Raw genomic sequence first — 17,425 nt, 5'->3', positions numbered from 1 at the left:
GCTTGTGGAACTTGAAAGGGTTCAGAAAAGATTTACAAGGATATTGCCAGGCTTGGAGGATTTGAGCTGTAAGAAGAGGCTGAATAGGCTGGGGCTGTTTTCCCTGGAGCTGTGGAGGCTCAGTAGGCACCTTAGAGAGGTTCATAAAGTCATAAGGGGCAGAGGCAGAGTGAATAGCTAAGGTCTTTGCCCCAGGGTGAGGGAGCCCAGAACTAGGAGGTATAGGCTTAAGCAAGGGGGAACGATTTAAAAAGGGACCACAGGGGCAACCTTTTCATGTAGAGAATGGTGCGTGTTTGTAATGAGCTTCCAGAAGAAGCAGTGGAGGCTGGTACAATTACAATATTCAAAAGGCATCTGGATGGGTATATGAATACGAAGGGTTGAGGGGTATATGGGCCAAATCCTCACCAATAGGTCTAGATTTATTTAGGATATCTGGAAGCATGGACAAGTTAGGCCAAAGGTTCTGTTGCCATGCTGTACAGCTCTCTATGTCACTTAGAGGCAAGGACAAGTTAATCAAAGTAGGTGGTTCAAAAGCTATATGCAGACAAATCCCTTAATGTAGCATATGACAGCTAGAAGCATAAACCATTGGCTTTGTCATTTTAATATCACTAATACCCAACTTGATTTCAATCAGAGAATACATCTAAAATTTCACAATCAAACTCATTCATAGGAGAGCAGCACTTCAGACTAAGATATTCCGGTGTGGACATTTAGGAAAAGTATAACATTCCATATGGAGATTGCTGGATTTCATACTTGGACACAATCATACTTTCAAGCAGCTTTCTGAAAAATTACTGTAGGAGTTATATTTGTATAAACCCACATGTTGAAGTGCTCTGACCTCCTAAACATGAATAGGTTTGCTGTTTGCAGAGCAAGCCCTGTGGATGCGTACTCACGTACAATCAGCTATATTAAGCACTATACCATTGGGGCCTGTAGAACAACTGAAGGCTCCAAACTCAATTCACCCCAATACCTTTTGCTTCTTTTCAAAGATCTTAATATCTCTTTGAGGAAGCTTTCCATCAGATGGAAACACATGTGAACACCAAATTGTTTTGGCAACATTCCTACACAGTGGCACAGCACCTTTTACTATTTTAAAGATCATACATAAATCATTAGGATAGCGGTTATCTTACTTAGCTTGCAAATGCCCACTATAACAGTTGTGAAATTTAAATTCAGTTAATGAAATAACTCAGATTAAAAGCTTGCAAAATTAAGTGACTAATTCCAGATGATCATAAATAGCAGGATTCGCTCAAAGCCAGTATTTATTACTTGTCCTTGAGAATGTGTTGATGAACTATTGTCTTGCTAACAGCCTTGCTGGACCATTCTGGAGGACAAGTGGAATTATTCATGTCACCAGTCCAGCAGTGACCCATGGACCATAGTCAAAACAGCAGATTCCATCCTAAAAGATTATTGCAACAGATTGCCAGAGAGGAGAATGTCGTGGGTTAAGCTAATTCACAAAAGAACGTTATTGAAAGTTAATGAGGGAGGACAGGTTGCCTTAACTTGGGTTTCTGTTCCCTTCATATTGAATGTGTGAAGGGTGATCTAGTTAAGTCATTAAATTATAAAAGGCAGATGCAGTAAAACTCTCCACTGCTCTCCTGCCACATGGCTGTCCCTTTCTAATTCCCAATTGTGGTTTCCTGATTCCCAGCATTTCACTAATGCCCCTCTCACTGATCAGCTTTCTGCCACTCACCTACTGTCAGCTGCAATTCAAATGTTTTCAGCTTTAAGCCTATGGTTTCACCGTTGGGTTTAAAGAGTTCAAGTGACAAAAGGCTCAGGATGAAATTGGAGTGATCACTTCTTAGATTTGAAAGTTGCTGCCAGTGTTGTAGTTTGCTCACTCACCAGAAAAATCCTGTAGGCATCGATGCGTCTAACTGATCCCCAGCATGGGTCTGTATCATTGTGCTTTACTTTGCTGTCGGCGCTGCATGACTGATTCCCACTATGGGAAAAGGAAAAGTGAATTTTTGTCCCATCATTAGCATAAAATATAGTTTGAGGCCAAAAACAGATTCAGCTTTGTCAAAACCACTTTGTTTTTATCCAAAACACAGGAGAAACATTCGAAAACAATATTATCCACATGAGTTATGAAACAGGCCCATCTGCCTCAAAATTTATACTCAAGGTCACCGATAGCATCACATTTCATTCTCTCGACAAAGCATTTTAATCAGACTGTCAAATCTTTTATACAATGCAACTATTATTGATTTAATTACAAATGAATCAGTTTAAAATGGCAGCAAACAGAGCTTGTATGCCTTGCAACCATATTTCATTTGTCCTTATTATTGCAATGATATGTAGGTTCAATTCCCATGCTGGCTGAGGTTACCATGAAGGACTCTGCTTCTCAATCTCTGCTCTCAGTGGAGAGAAGATAGACCTCAAGTTAAACAACCACGAGTCATTTGTCTAACGAGTGCACAGCCCTTAGGTCTGGCAGGATTGATCTTATTCATGATTCATCTAAAGAGAAGCAAAAATTGATTTTTTTTCCTCGGTCCTAATTACAGAGTTTAAGGACAGAAACTAGGTGAGACAACATGCTGGCACTCACACGACAATGGTAATCTAACTAACAACCAAAAGAACTGTGTATGCTTTAAATGAGAAATAAAAAACAGAAGTTGGTGGAAAAGCTCAACAGGTTTTGTAGCATCTGTGAAGAGAAACCAAAGTTAATGTTTCTGGTCCAATGACCCTTCGTCAGGCTCTTCCTTCACTCTGTCAACAAAACACAGAATCAAAGAAACAAGAACCAAATCAGACACTTGCAACTCAAACCTAGCTGGAAGTGAGAAACTGAGGGATGGCTGTTCATTTCGGAGCCTTTTCTTTATTCAGTTAGTGTTGATCCGCATTTTAACCCCATCCTTATTAACCATGCCCATCAAAAAATCAAATTTTTGTATTTTCATTCAACTCCAACATCAACAGCTTTTAGGTGATGTCCCTAAGTCCCACTATCTTTGCCTAACAACGTGCCCATGTGGGATAGACAATGATTCATTGTGATGAAAGCAAATGAGAATGTGTCTATGTTTTGAATGTTTTACATCAAGGTGAAACATTAAAAGCAAGTCATAACTGCACTGATGAACACCAATGGCATGATATTACACTTGAAGACAGGGTATATAGCAATGCTTCCCCTCAGTAGTTCTCCAAGAAATAGAAGATATAAGGAGTAGGCCATTTGACCCTTAAGCCTGCTCCACCAATCTAGTGTGCGTCCATCAAGCTCAGTACCGTGATCCCTCCCTCTTCCATGTCCCTTTAAACCAGAAAAAACATATCTATCTCCTGTCCTGAAAACCCAATGTTTTGGCCTCAACCACTGCAGCAGTGAATTAAAAAAGGCTCAGCACTCTCTGGTTGAAGAAAATTCTCCTGATCTGTCCTAAAACTTTTTTCCTTATTGTTGAATTATGACAAATAGGTCTGGAATCATCCACCATTGGGAACATCCTTCCTGCATTTAACCCGGTCGAGTCCTGTAGCATTTTATGCTTTTCTAAGAGATCCCCTCCATTCTTCTAAACTCCAGTGAATATAATCCTGAATCAACTAAACTGCTCTTTATATATCAGTCTCACCATCTCTGGACTGAAACTTGTAATTCTTTGCAGCACTCCCTCAGATAAGGAGACCAAAACTGCACATAATATTCCAAGAATGGCCTAAAGTTCTTTATAATTACAAAAAACTTCCTTGCTCCAACACTCAAAACCACTCAATGAAGACCAACATTCATTTGCCTTCTCGACTACTTGTTGCACCTGCTTACCTTAGGTTACTGGTGCACAAGAACACCCAGATCTTGTTGAATATTCCCCCCTCTCAACTTTTTACCAAATAAAAATCTGTCTTCCTACTTTTACTACCAAAGTGGATAACATTGTATCCACATTCCACTGCATCAGCAATGTATTTGCCCACTCACTCAGCCTGTCCAAATGACACTACAACACATGCCCTCCTCACAGTTCATCCACCCAGCTTTGTGTCATCTGCAAATTTTGAGCTATTACACTTAATTCTCAAGTACATTTCTGTACAGTGCGAATAGGTGTCCTATCAGGAATCACTCTGGTGCCCCAGTAGTAACTGTCTGCCATTCAAAAAAGATCCATGAATTCCTACACTTTGTTTCCAGTCTGCTAACAAATGCTCTACCCATCTCAAATACACCATGCCCAACCCCATGAACTTTAATTTTACAAGAAAAGGCTTTTGCGCCAGCCTGATTTCAGTGTGGTAGCACAATTTCCTCTGAAGGATGGAGGACTCTGGGAAGAGGATAACTTGATCACTGCATCCTAGAAGGAAGCTTTCATTTGTCCAAGTTATCAAAGAAAAAAGGTGAAACGTTCCCTTAAGGGCGTAAATCATTTTCAAAACTCTCATTTGGATGATACACTTCTGCAAATTCTAAGTTTCAATTTTGAAATGAAACCTAACTCTGACCTCAAGATGTAAACTATGGGAATATCTCAAGTGCTTTCCATTATTTCAAACCCGATGCGTTGAAAGGGAACACAAATATTGATAATTGGTATCAAATGATATTGCATCTAAATACCTAAAACAAAGAATCATTTGTTAAACTGAATCTAACTTCGGGGGATCAAAGATGGCGGCGATCTGAGAAGATCACACTGCAGAGCTTCGCATCGCAGCAGGAGCAGGACGGTCCTTTAACCCGTCCAACCCAGGTCATCAGGATTTCTTGGGGTGTTGGAAAGATTGTGGAGCCCCAAGAAACATTTAAAAATTGACTTACCTGTATTTTCAGCTGTCCAGAAATGCCTAAAAATGGAAGAGGTGCATCAGAGGCCAGGTCTGCAGCTCAGCTTGCAGCAGCCTCGGAGCAGTTTACTCTCCAGGACCTGGTGAACCAGCTCTCGAAATCTCGCAAGATGCTGGGGAAACAGATTGAAGAGAAACTGGCTCCAGTCTCTCTCATGCTGCAGAAGCATGAGCAGCAGCTGGGAAATCTGGAGAAGAGGACGGATGAGGTGGAGCACAGGGTCACAGTGGTGAAAGCTGATGCCAGTTCATTCAAGGATGAGATCCAAGCCCTGACGACGCAGGTTCATAATTTGCGTGACCAAGTGGATGATCTTGAAAACAGGGGCAGGAGAAAAAACATTCAGATCATCGGTCTGTCTGAGGGTAAGGAAGGTGAGCGGCCTGAGAAATCTGTTGAAGATTGGCTTCCGAAATTCCTGGACTTGGAGGCTGGCATGAGAGGATTGACGATAGAGAGGACTCACCGGATCGCAGCACGGAGGTCGGGTCTAGGTCAACACCCTCGTCCTTTCCTGGTGCGGTTCCATCATTACCGGGATAAGGAGAGTGTCATGGAGGCTTCCAGACTCCAGAGGAAGGATCCAAAGGCCCTAATTTACGAGGGATCGAAGATCATGTTTTTTCAGGACTTGTCAGCGACGGTGATCCAGAAACGAAAATTGTATGACGGTGTCAAGAGAAGACTGAAGGAGATTGGGATTCAGTACTCCGAGATATCCGACAGTGCTTCAGATCACCTTAGATGGATCCATGCATCTCTGACACAGAGAAGGCAAGAGACTTTGTGGATAAACTAATCTAATTTAAACAATTGTAGTATGTATAAATATTGTTGCTTGGGTATATGTTTACCATTCTGTAAAAGAAATGGAGGAAATCCAGTTGGAGCTTTTTTTTTCCTTTTTTTCCCCCTCTATTGATAATAATTTGGTTCAAACTATGTCTGGCGGTGGTTATGACGAACATTTTAAATTTCTAAGTTAGTACATACCAAAGGATGGGTGGGGTATTTATTCCCCTTTTTTTATAAAAAGAAAATAATTTTTTTTTTATTCATATTGATATTCTATGGGGTGTTTATTCTTTTTAGCTTCTGCTTGCAATGCGGCTCTAGCTGGGAGAAGTGAAGGTGGTCGAGATGGTTAGATGCCTATTTATGGGCAGTTCGGGACGGGCAGTTGCCCACTCCGGGCAGGGGGTGAGTTCCTCTACTCAGCACTATTGGCGCTTTATATGTTGGTTTGTTTTCTGGTTTTTATTGTTTTTTATTTTTAATAATTTTGTATGTTTGTTAAATGTAGTAGTTTTAGTTTATGTAGTTTTTATATTTGGTGGACCACGGGACACTATGGCTCAGCAATTTGTGGTTCGGGTTCCTCCTCTCTGGAATTTAAATGTAACTGCAAAAGATGATGGCTAATGATTTGATTAAATGGTGTACCTGGAATATCAAGGGACGTCACTCACCAATTAAGAGGAAGAAGGTACTCTTGAGTCTTAGAAAAGAGAAGGTGGATAGTGCTTTGTTACAGGAGACACATTTGGATGACAAGGAGCATCTGAAATTACAGCAGAATGGCTTTGACCGAGTTTATTTTTCATCATTTAATACCAGAAGTAGGGGAGCGGCTATACTGGTGAGGAAAAAAATCTCTCATTTAAATTGTTGAAATATGTTAAAGACACATACAGGATGTTTGTAATTCTTAAAGCCTTGATAAATGGGGAAGAATATGGTGTTTTAAATGTTTATTGTCCCCCAGCTCATTCTCTTAAATTCTTGGTAGATGCTTTTTCTAAACTGATAAGTCTCAAGTCTCAGCACATCATTATAGGGGGAGATTTTAACTGCCTCATGGACCCCACCAGTAGACAGGTTGCCTAAAGATCCCTCGATACCCTCTGCACAAACTAAACAGTTATTGGGTTTGTGTGGGGAATTAGGGTTGGTGGACGTTTGGAGGTGTCTCCATCCTACAAGTAGGGATTTCACGTTTTTCTCCAATCCACATAGATGTCACACGAGGATTGATTTTTTTCTGACCCCTGCGGTAACCCTGGATCTGGTGGCATCCTGCACAACTGGTAATATTGCCATCTCTGATCATGCTCCAGTGTACCTCATCGTTAAGATTAAGGATGTTACAGTGGATTCAAGGTACTGGCGAATGGACCCCTTTATTCTCATGGACATTAAGTTTGTGGAGTATTTCTCTAGAGAATTTCGGGCATTCCTAGACAATAACATAGGCTTGATTGATAACACATCTGTTCTCTGGGAAACTGCCAAAGCTTATACCAGGGGGTTAGTTATTTCATATTCCACCAGTAGGAAGCAGCAGAAGGGTGAGCTGCAACATCTCCTCAAATCACAGTTGAAGGCAGCCGAGAAGGCCTATTTTGACAGACCCTCGTTGGTCAAACTACAGAGGATTACTGCACTGCGGTCTGCACTGAATTCCATGCTCACGCAGACAGCAAAGAAGGAGCTGGCTTTTGCAAAGCAAAGATTATACAAGCATGGTTATACAGGCAAATACTTAGCATACCTTGCCGGAAAGAGAAATGCCCCACAAACCATTACAGCGATTAGCGAAGGGTCTGGGAACCTAACATGCGATTCTAAAACGATTAATGTGGCATTCCAGACATCCTACTAAGTTATATCAGTCTGAGAATTGTGAGGAGGGGTAGGCCAAAATGGAATCCTTTTTTAGAGATCTGAAGCTCCCGGGTGTGACTCCTGAACAACAGTCCTTTCTCAATGCCCCATTATCAGAGCAACAAGTGCAGGAAGCTCTGAGGCAGTTTCAGAGTGGAAAGGCGCCCGGTCCTGACGGACTTCCCAGTGAATTCTAAGGAATTTATAAGTATACTGTCAGGCTCGATGTTGAATATGTTTAATGATTCATACAGTCATGATTGTCTCCCACCATCTCTGAGAGAGGTCAATATTTCACTTATCCTTAAAAACAGGAAGGATCTGGAAGACTGTGCTTCATACAGGCCCATCTTACCCTTAAATGTGGACTTTAAGATCCTCTCTAAGGCTCTCACGTTAAGGCTGGAGACTGTGTTACCCTCTATTATTAAAGAGGATCAGACGGGCTTCATAAAGGGTCGCAGAACCTCCAATAACTTTAGGAGGCTGCTTAACATAATTCAAGCATGCCAACAGCAGTCAATGCAGGGATTGGTGATTTCTTTTGATGCAGAAAAGGCATTTGACAGAGTTGAGTGGCTGTACCTTTTCTATACTCTAGACCAGTTTGGTCTGGGCGACATTTTCATAAGATGGGTAAAGGTTCTCTCTACAGTGTACCTCTCGCTGCAGTCATTACCAACGGGGTACGATCAAGCAACTTTAATATTTCTAGGGGCAGCCGGCAGGGCTGTCCCCTTTCACCATTACTTTTTAGGTTTGTGATTGAACCGTTGGCAGAGGCCATTCGTGGGGATCTCAATATATCAGCTCCAGAAGTAGGGTCAAAATTACATAAGATCCCACTGTATGCAGACGGTGTTCTAATTTTCTTGACAAATCCAGCAGTTTCAGTGCCTTGCCTGATACAATGCATTCACGCATTTGGCGCTTTTTCCAGGGTAGAAGATTAATTTTGCGAAATCAGAGGCTATGCCTATGAGTGGTCTTACGAAAAGGTTGGCTCTTGAGTGACTATAGATTCCCATTTAGGTGGTCACAGGGGGTTTGTGTGTATTTGGGGATATTCATTACTCCAGTTCTGGATTGGCTGTTCAAAGCCAATTTTATTCAATTATTTGAAAAAAATTAAACAAGATCTCCAAAGATGGGAGGCACTTCCAGTCTTGTGGTTGGGTCGGATAGCGCTTATTAAGATGAATATTCTCCCTTGTTTGCTATACCCTGTACAGATGCTCCCTCTGATTTTCAACAAAAACAAACACCCACGAGACTGGATGGTTGGTTCAGCTCCTTTATCTGGCACCGTAAACAGCCCCTCATTAAATTAGCCAAACTGCATTTGCCTCACAGACTGGGGGGAGTAGACCTTCCGGACATTAAAAATTACCAATTAAGCTCGCTTTTGACCTATGTGAGTGATTGGGTTTGTGGGGACTCTCTTTCAATATGGCTAGATATCGAAGCCTCCCAAGGCAAGGTGCCCCCTTGCTGTTTTTGGACAAGGTGAGGACAGTTAGGGAATATTGCCATAACCCAATAGTCATCAATACTGTTAAAGCATGGAGGGCAATTCGGCAGAGGGAAGGTAATACTAGCAAAACATCTTTGTTTACACCTTTAGTGGGTATGCCAAGTTTTCAACTGGATATTATAGATTCAGGATTTAGTTGGGCAGCTAAGGGTGTATCTTGCATGGGTGATTTACTTGAGAGAGACATAATGATGTCCTTCGATCAGTTAGTACGGAAGTACGAGTTACCTAACAGAGACCTCTTTCGTTTTTTTTCAAGTTAAGGATTTTATTCAAAACAAAAACCACACTTTTGACTGATCCCTACAAATCTGACATAAAAAGAGGGGTACTAAAGGCTAAGAGTACACTCTCTGTCAGTACTTTATATCACCAATTGGGGGGTGTCACCTCAGATGAGTTTGATCGACTCGGCAAGATGTGGGAAAGAGGGCTGGGTGTTGAAGTTTCTTCAGAGGCCTGGGAGGATATTTGGGAGAATGCAAGGAAGATATCAATTTGCAATAGGACCCATGCTTTACAGTTGAAGATTCTCCACAGGGTCCACTTCGCCCCAGACCGTTTGTCAAAATTTAAACCAAGGGTATCTTCAGCATGTCCCAAGTGCAAGGTCTGCACGGGCACTCTTACCCATTGTCTTTGGTCTTGTGACAGATTTCAAGCATATTGGAGCACTGTGGCAGGTGCAATGGAGAAGATTTTAGGTGTAGGAGTGGAGAAGGATCCTATTTCTCTCCTTTTGGACCTATTCATTGTATTTCCTCCAGATGACATAAGAAAAAAACTTTTCACTATTTTTACGCTCTTCTGTGCAAGGAAAACTATCTTGCTAGATTGGATATCCAAAAAACCCCCAGGCCTGTCGTGTTGGCAGAAGATTGTTATGGAGCATATTCCCCTGGATTTTCTCACAAATATGGTACACCACAAAACTGAGAATTTTTACAAGGCATGGCAACCCTTTTTGAAATACCTGAACACAGATTTATCTGCCACACTAACAAGGGCTTTTATATAGCCGTAACGATTGTGTTTCACGAGTCCAATATCTAGGGAGGAGGAACTGTGAACGTATGAGTGTTTTGTTTGGGTGGGCTGAGTTATTACTATTTATTTGTTTGTTGTCAGGTATTTATTTATTTAGTTAAATAGCTAGTTTAGGTTTTTTTTAATTTTATATTTCTCTATATATGTTTTTACATTCGTACAGGAGGGTGGGTTGGGGAATTTTTTTATTATTTGGGTTTAGTTTTGTACTATTTTTATACTGTTTTGAATTGCCTTGTTTTGTATTTGTTTTAATACTTAAAAATCTATTTTTTCTTAATAAAAATATATTAAAAACTGAATCTAACTTCAAATTATTTCGCAAACAGTCTCAATGCTATGCTCACCCGCTCAAATACATCAAATGTATGCAAGTTAGACAGTCAGAATTACTGCCAAATGAACTGTTCAATGCAGCAGTCCTCAACACCCAGTGATGAAAAGTGGATCAGAAAGTCAATGTTTATTTGTGTAGTCAGTGGGCCTGAATTCGGCCTTGAAACAGAAACCTTATTTGCTTGTCAGCAAAAAGGCAACTATGGAGATCAATGCATAAAGACTTGCAAGCAAAGGTTAATTTTTTTTTTAAAAAAAAAGTCATTCACTGGATTTGGGAGCTTCTAATTTCTTTAGCATTAATTGGTCTGGAAAAGTTGGTATTGGACTGTCTTGCTAAACCAGTGCAATCCTTTGAATATAGGGACACAGCACTGTTCAGAAAAGCATTCCAGAATTTTCACCATGTCAATTTGATCAAGGTTGCCAATTTGAAACAGCTTAGCCATCCCAGGAAAGGCACTACCATAAACTATTTTGATAATACAATGAGCACGAATACATGTCTCACTGAAAACTACAATGAGAACATAGGGCTGAATTTGACAAGGCAATGGGAAGATTGAGTCACAAAAATTCCAGATCATCTCCTTATAAACAGCCAATCATGCATGATATTTTCATTCTTGAGAGGGATGGAATTAGGCCTCCCGAGGTGGTGGACCCAAGGTGTAAAGACAAGGAAGTAGATGGTCATGTCAATAGGCTAAAACTATGGAGACAATGCCCAATTTCAAGATGAACATCACGTCCTCAACCAGCTTTTCTTCCACGCTATTCCATGGATGGAGGCTAAGACTGTGGGAAGACATCAAATATCTAAGTGAGCAGAGATACAAGTCGTCGGTTATTTGGCCTCTCAAACTTGTTCTCCTACAAGACCATGGCTGCTCTGTCTGTTTAAAATTGCACATTCCTAGCCCGATAATCTGATATTCCTTTGCCCAACACAAATCTACCTCCACCTTAAAAATATTCAATGACACCACCTACCCCACCTTCTGAGACAGAGTTTCAAAGCTGCACAAGATTTCCCCACATCGGTCCTGAAATAGCGAAATCTAATTTTACAAAACAACTCCCAAGCTCTGGATTCACCAAGAGTAAACAATCTTTCAAAGTTCATTGCGTCCAGACATTGATTATTATACATTTTGCTTAAATTGCCCATCCCTCTTCTCAACTCCAGTGTAAACATAGCTAACTTGCCCAATATTTCCTCATAAGACAATCTGTTCATTCCATGTATTATTCTATGAAAACTTCTTTGAGCTGTTTACATTGCATTTACACCCTTCGAAAGATTAGGGAAGCAAAATTGCAACAAAAATGTATTTGAGATGAGATCTTACCGACATCCTGCATAACATTACTATGATATTCAACTCTTTCCCTAATAAATAACAGCATTCCATTAGCTGCTTCAATCACTTGCTGTACTCGCAGGCCAATTTTATGGCACATACATTAGAACACCTAAATGCCTTTGCATCCTAAGATTCAGCACTGTGCTGTTTATATAATGCTTTTTTTTTCCTTTCTCCCTATCAAAACTTCATATTTCTCAGCATTAGACTCCATCATTCATTTATTTTGTTATAAATGCAATGCACATTCAGCTGCAGAGCTTTCTTTTTGGAAATAGCTTAGACTGCTGAAATACTGTTAGCTGTTCTTCTCCAAGTCTCTTCCTGCTATTCTGTAACCTTCATTTCCATGTTTGCATTTGACCTTCCTGTCTCAATTCACCCCCTTGATGTATGACATTTACCTAACCCAGACCCCTCAATCCCATGCTTCAGTATGGCAACCCCTCAGCTTCTTCGTTTTGCTGCTCACCAAGACACGAGTCTTAATATAGTTCATATACACTGTCCCATGTGGTATAAATCCTGTTTGCCCCAGTTCTGCTTCCAATGCACCAATTACTTAAACCCACTTCTCCCATACTAGTATGAGACAGGCAATCACATCTTGAATTTTATTCATCCTATTCCAATTTTCAGGTACACAGGTAGCAAGCCAAAGAAAATTTTCATTGAAGTCTATTTATTAGTTTGGCACCTCACTTTTCATCACGCCAAGCAGAACTTTTTTTTTCTTTGTTTGCTTGTACTGATGTTGTCCACAACCACAAGATCCACTCCTGCTCAACTGAAAATTCTTCTCCAACTCATAGCAAATAGCCCAAAGCCCAAATCCTGGCACTGGGCAAACAACAAAACTATCTGAACTCTTGCTCTTTGTTGCAGAGACCAGTACCAAATCTCCCTCACTATTATTGCTACATTCCTTCTTAAAGCCTCAACGAACTTAAAAGACGTTATGTACATATCACTGTGGCCAATTGCATAATTTACTCTGGAGTCTTCTCTCATCGAATTGAGGACACCACAAATCTGATGGACAATCATGAAGGCTGAAGAACAGCAGTTTCTTCAGTTTTTAATGCAGAAAAGCATTGCTCCCAATAGGAGAAATGAATCTGAACTCTTAGATAATGCTGGCAAACACAATGAACAACTTACCTTTGCAAGACAGAAACCTATAATCAATTACTTGAGTAAAAACATATCTGACTACTGTAGCTGAAGTAACACTTTTAGCACTTCAAAGCCTGTCAGAAAGGAATTTCAGGTGTAGGTAGCAGGCTTGTTTGATTTCCCACTTAGAAAGTGCAGCAAGATTGTTTAGCATACGTCAATCCCCTTTCAATGAAGGCTCACAGGCCCTAATTTGCTGATCTTTCCCTTGCAAAAGCTTACTCAAGTTTCCAAATATTGACATTTACAAAGTTCACACACTGCAAAAATATTCTGTTTTTCTTACGACCAAGGGAATGGTCTCACATTTGGTTACATTAAACTTGATCTGTGTCCTTGATACCAACTCTTGAATATGTGAATAACTTGGCAACTAACAATCAGTCTAACAGAACATAATTTCTTCATTTATTTTCACACTCCTTTCTTGACTACGTGGCAATTTATTTAGACATTAAATCTGCTAGTTATTCTAGAATCAGGGAATTTAGGATATTCTGCCCAAACCTGGAAGCTTTGTGAATAAGATAGGGACAGAGCTCAAAAAAAACAGCAGGGAAACCAGAGGAATGGGTAAACATACCTTCATTAATTTCATTAGCTACGAAGAGATGAATTTTATTTGGAAGAACAAAAACGGCAACAGAAAATAAAGTTCACAATTCCCAAGTACAAGAACAGAGGAGCCACATATGCACATCTAAGTAGCCATCTCTTGCAGATTCATAGACCATCGGCTCATGATGATTTGTTCGATTTCAGTTCAGAGTTTCTCTAAGATTTTCTAAGTTGATGTTAATTGCTGCCTGTTGTGCCTCTTATTAGCCTTAGGATGACATTTCCTCTGCTATGTGTCTTCTATTCTGAGCAGATGCCAAATATTAGTGCCAACTGACTTTCAGTCACTCCCATGATTTTTTTTATATCTGCATCCAAGGAGAAAATTCTTTCATCTATACACGTGATCATTCTTACAATCTTTTTGCATTCCGGGTTAAATTAGTCTCACTTGCCCCTTTCTTCAAATCAACATTTTGTGACTACTTAAGTTTTTCAACACTAATGCTTGGCACTGACTCAAATCTAGATTATCCTATCTTCCTTAGTAAGCGACAAGGCTGCAGACTAAGTAGACTGAGCAGGTAAGATTTGATGCAGGAAGATTTCTGTGAACATGGACTTTTCTTCTTCCCACCCTTGAGTATTTAGCTAAGTGCAGAAGGAACTCCTTGGTGAGTAAGTGGTAACTGCAATAAACAGTTGTTAAAATTAAAGTGTGGCAAGGCAGCTCATTCAAGTGGAACACAGCCCGTGGCAAGTGATGACTGCCCCACAGCTTAACATCAGTGGCTCTACAAGCTTCAGGTCCAGATTTCAGAACAGTAGTGACAGTTAGATTGACTGGCGCACAGAAGACAGACCTAGAGGCTTCGGGAGACAATCTCTCACCACAGGTTAGGATCATGCAGGCAATTAGGAAGTGGGTGACTGCTAAATGCACAAGTCTCCTGGATCACACTTGCTAAATTCAAGTAGCATCTTGGATACTCTCCTAAGGCAGTAATTTCTCAGAAGAGTGCAGTTGTTACAAGTACAGACAGATGTTTGTTCTTGTGGCCATAGACATAACTCTAGGTCATGTTGCAACAATGGTATCAGGGTCAAGTTTGCCATGCAACAGTTGTAGGACATTGTTCTGAAGGAGTGTGAACAATCAGAAATTGTCATTCATGCTGATACCATCACAACAAAAGTGATGTCGAACCCAACTGTAGAACCAGTTCTGGGAGAGATGGAACCTATACATTATGAACAGGTAACACCTCAACAGTATCAGGTCAAATTAGCCTCAAGAAGGTACACAATGTAGTTAGGGATGATTTAAGCAAGATTGGTTGCTGTGGAGAGGGGGGGGGTGGTGGAATCAGATGGAGCTTAGGTTGACTTAGCTTGGAAACTAAACAGGCAACATGAAGTAGTGCACCAAATTAGAAGACAATAAGACAAAGCAAGCTTCATATACGATCAAAATGAAAAATGTTAAAGGGTTGAATTAAAGATGAGCTGACTGCACGCAGGATTCACAAGCTTGATGATTTCAAGTGACTGAGGTGAATGGGCTTGATTTACTTTCCATTACAAAAAACAGACTTGAGGGTAACCAAAGAATGAAAATTGAACATCCAAACAGTATTATTTTGTTTTTAAATACTCAAGATGAGCAAAACAGGAAAGATTATACAGACAACACCGTTAATAACATAATGGTCAGTGTATTCCAGAGAATCTTTGCTATTATGTTTAGATCTTCTGAACTGTTTGGTTGGAGGCAAGAAACAGCAAGGGGGAGCAAACACTGGTGAGAGTTCTTTGTATGCAAGTAGTGGCAATGCTGGGCATGGAAACATTTGATCTAATACAGTCTTAGTTTTAACCACAAGTGATTCACCTCTCATTGTTTGGGTTTTAACAGAACACAAGTTGGCAACAACTATGTGATGGTACTTGACAAACTAGGTAGAAAATTACAGATGAGTAATAATGGATTACTTAAATTTACATATAGACTGGGTAAACAAATGCTGTGCAGGACACATGCCTGGAGTGTACATGAAATGGGTTCCTGAAGCAGTACATTCAAGAATGACATAAGGATGGGTCTATTTTAGATGGTGTATTGTCACACAAATAGGCTAATTAATCAACATGCTGTCGATGAACCTTCGAAAAATTGTGACTAATGACAGAATTTCACTTTAGTTGAACATGATAACTCATTCTGAAATGGGGCTCTGAAATCTGGAGAAGGTAAACTACAAAATTGCAGGGTAAGCTGCCTATGGTGGAATGAGGAGATAACTTAAATTTGACAACAGACAGATAATATCACTGTTAACAACAGTACATCTCTCAAAATGCACAAACACTCAATGGGAAAAGTGAATCAATGATGGTTAAGGACAAGACTATTAGATCCAACAAATGGCTTCCATAAATATTTCACAAAGAGTAAGCCTGAGGATTAGGAGAAACTTAGATGACAAAAGATATCTAAGAAACTGTTCAAGGGAGAAGACTAAAAAAAATGCAAGCGAGTGAGAAACAAAAGCAGAGTATAAAAGCTTCAGCTACATGTGAAAATAGAGATTAGTTGAGACATATCTGGGTCCATTAGAGGAAGTGATAGGAGGATCTGTAGCGGAGATCAAAGTAGTGGATTAATTCTATTACTTTGTAGTCATCTTCATAAAAGACAAAAAGTCTCCCAGAAATACTACACAACCAAGGTCCTTGAAAAACTGAAGAAGTGAAAGAAATTTGTACTGGTGAAGAGGTAGTGCTTGATACAAGGTTGATTAGTGCCCTGGATCAGAGGAGCCACAGTCCAGAATCTTGGAGGTGCTAGAGATTATGGGATGCATTGACATCAGTTATCTTTCAAAATTCTAGATTCTGGAAAACATTCCTGCAGATTGCAAAGTTGTAAAGTCTAACTCTACTATTTAACAGAAAAAGAAGAATAGAGAACTAAAAACCTGTTCATCTGTTAGCGGTACAAAGACGACAAAAAGGATAACTTGACATCTGGCAGAGTCAACATGGATTAATCAAAGTTAGCAAAGAATGACTTTTATTCCTTCTTTCTTTCCATTTCGTCTGTGAAATATTGTATGCCCTGGAATATTTAGCTTCAAAACTTGGGTGACCAGATCTGTAATAGTCTGGAGATCAAAACCCTGTGCGTCTTTTTCTGGTACTAGCTCAACTAGCTTATGATCTGAATGCATAAAACATGCAAAGAGCTTCTAATTTCTTTTAGTATTTTTGTCTGAGTGGACCTTAATCACTTAAGAACTGTCCCCTCCAGTGCTACTCTGATCTTTGCCCCTGCTACATGTTTGATTGCATGAAGTTATCGACTTAAAATCCTAAACTTCTCTTCACCTGGCATCTCTTTTAGTTTGAAGTCTGATACAAAGTGATATATTGCCTCTTGCTCTTTCTACACAAATTTAAAATGAAAAGATGCAACTATGATAAGTATAGGACAGCTGAGAGACAGGAGAAACCCAGGGTATATGAGATCAAATTATTAAAAGGTGCCAGGGCAAGTTTGAGAAATAATTATAAATGAAGCAAAATTCTGGGTTTTAGGAAAATGGATATATATGTAACAATCTTATTCAATGGTATCGCAGGCTTGAGGGACCCAAACTACTCCTGCTCCTATTTATGGTCTTAGGATGTACCTTCACAAAAAAAAACTGCCTTGGCAGCAAGTGAAATATTGTTCAATTCTCAGATCATTTCAAAAAGAATGTTCTTGCTTTGTAAAGGGTGCAGAAGACATTGGAGAAAATTATCCCAAGGATGAGGAACATCAATTATGGGTGTAAATGGAAAAAGCTAGGATTGGAACTCAATCAA

The 17,425-nt window shown here is 40.0% G+C and overlaps 1 protein-coding gene across 3 annotated transcripts in view; it reads right to left on the bottom strand.

The window, feature by feature from the left end:
• The window catches only part of slc38a12 (solute carrier family 38 member 12), a 218,135-nt gene that overhangs the window by 111,342 nt on the left and 89,368 nt on the right, over window positions 1–17,425 (bottom strand). For all 3 annotated transcript variants that reach the window (XM_088000518.1, XM_088000519.1, XM_043714560.2), the window contains exon 8: window positions 1,900–1,999. In XM_088000518.1, coding sequence (XP_087856644.1) covers window positions 1,900–1,999 — 100 coding nt within the window. The remainder of the gene's footprint in view (window positions 1–1,899; window positions 2,000–17,425) is intronic.

Source organism: Chiloscyllium plagiosum, unplaced genomic scaffold (assembly GCF_037043375.1).
Source record: "Chiloscyllium plagiosum isolate Xiang-an unplaced genomic scaffold, Cpla_swu_hap1 HiC_scaffold_25, whole genome shotgun sequence".
In the NCBI taxonomy this organism is placed as follows: Eukaryota; Metazoa; Chordata; class Chondrichthyes; order Orectolobiformes; family Hemiscylliidae; genus Chiloscyllium; species Chiloscyllium plagiosum.
The sequence above is the reverse complement of the archived record's forward strand: the minus strand, read 5'-3'. Positions and strand labels throughout refer to the sequence as shown.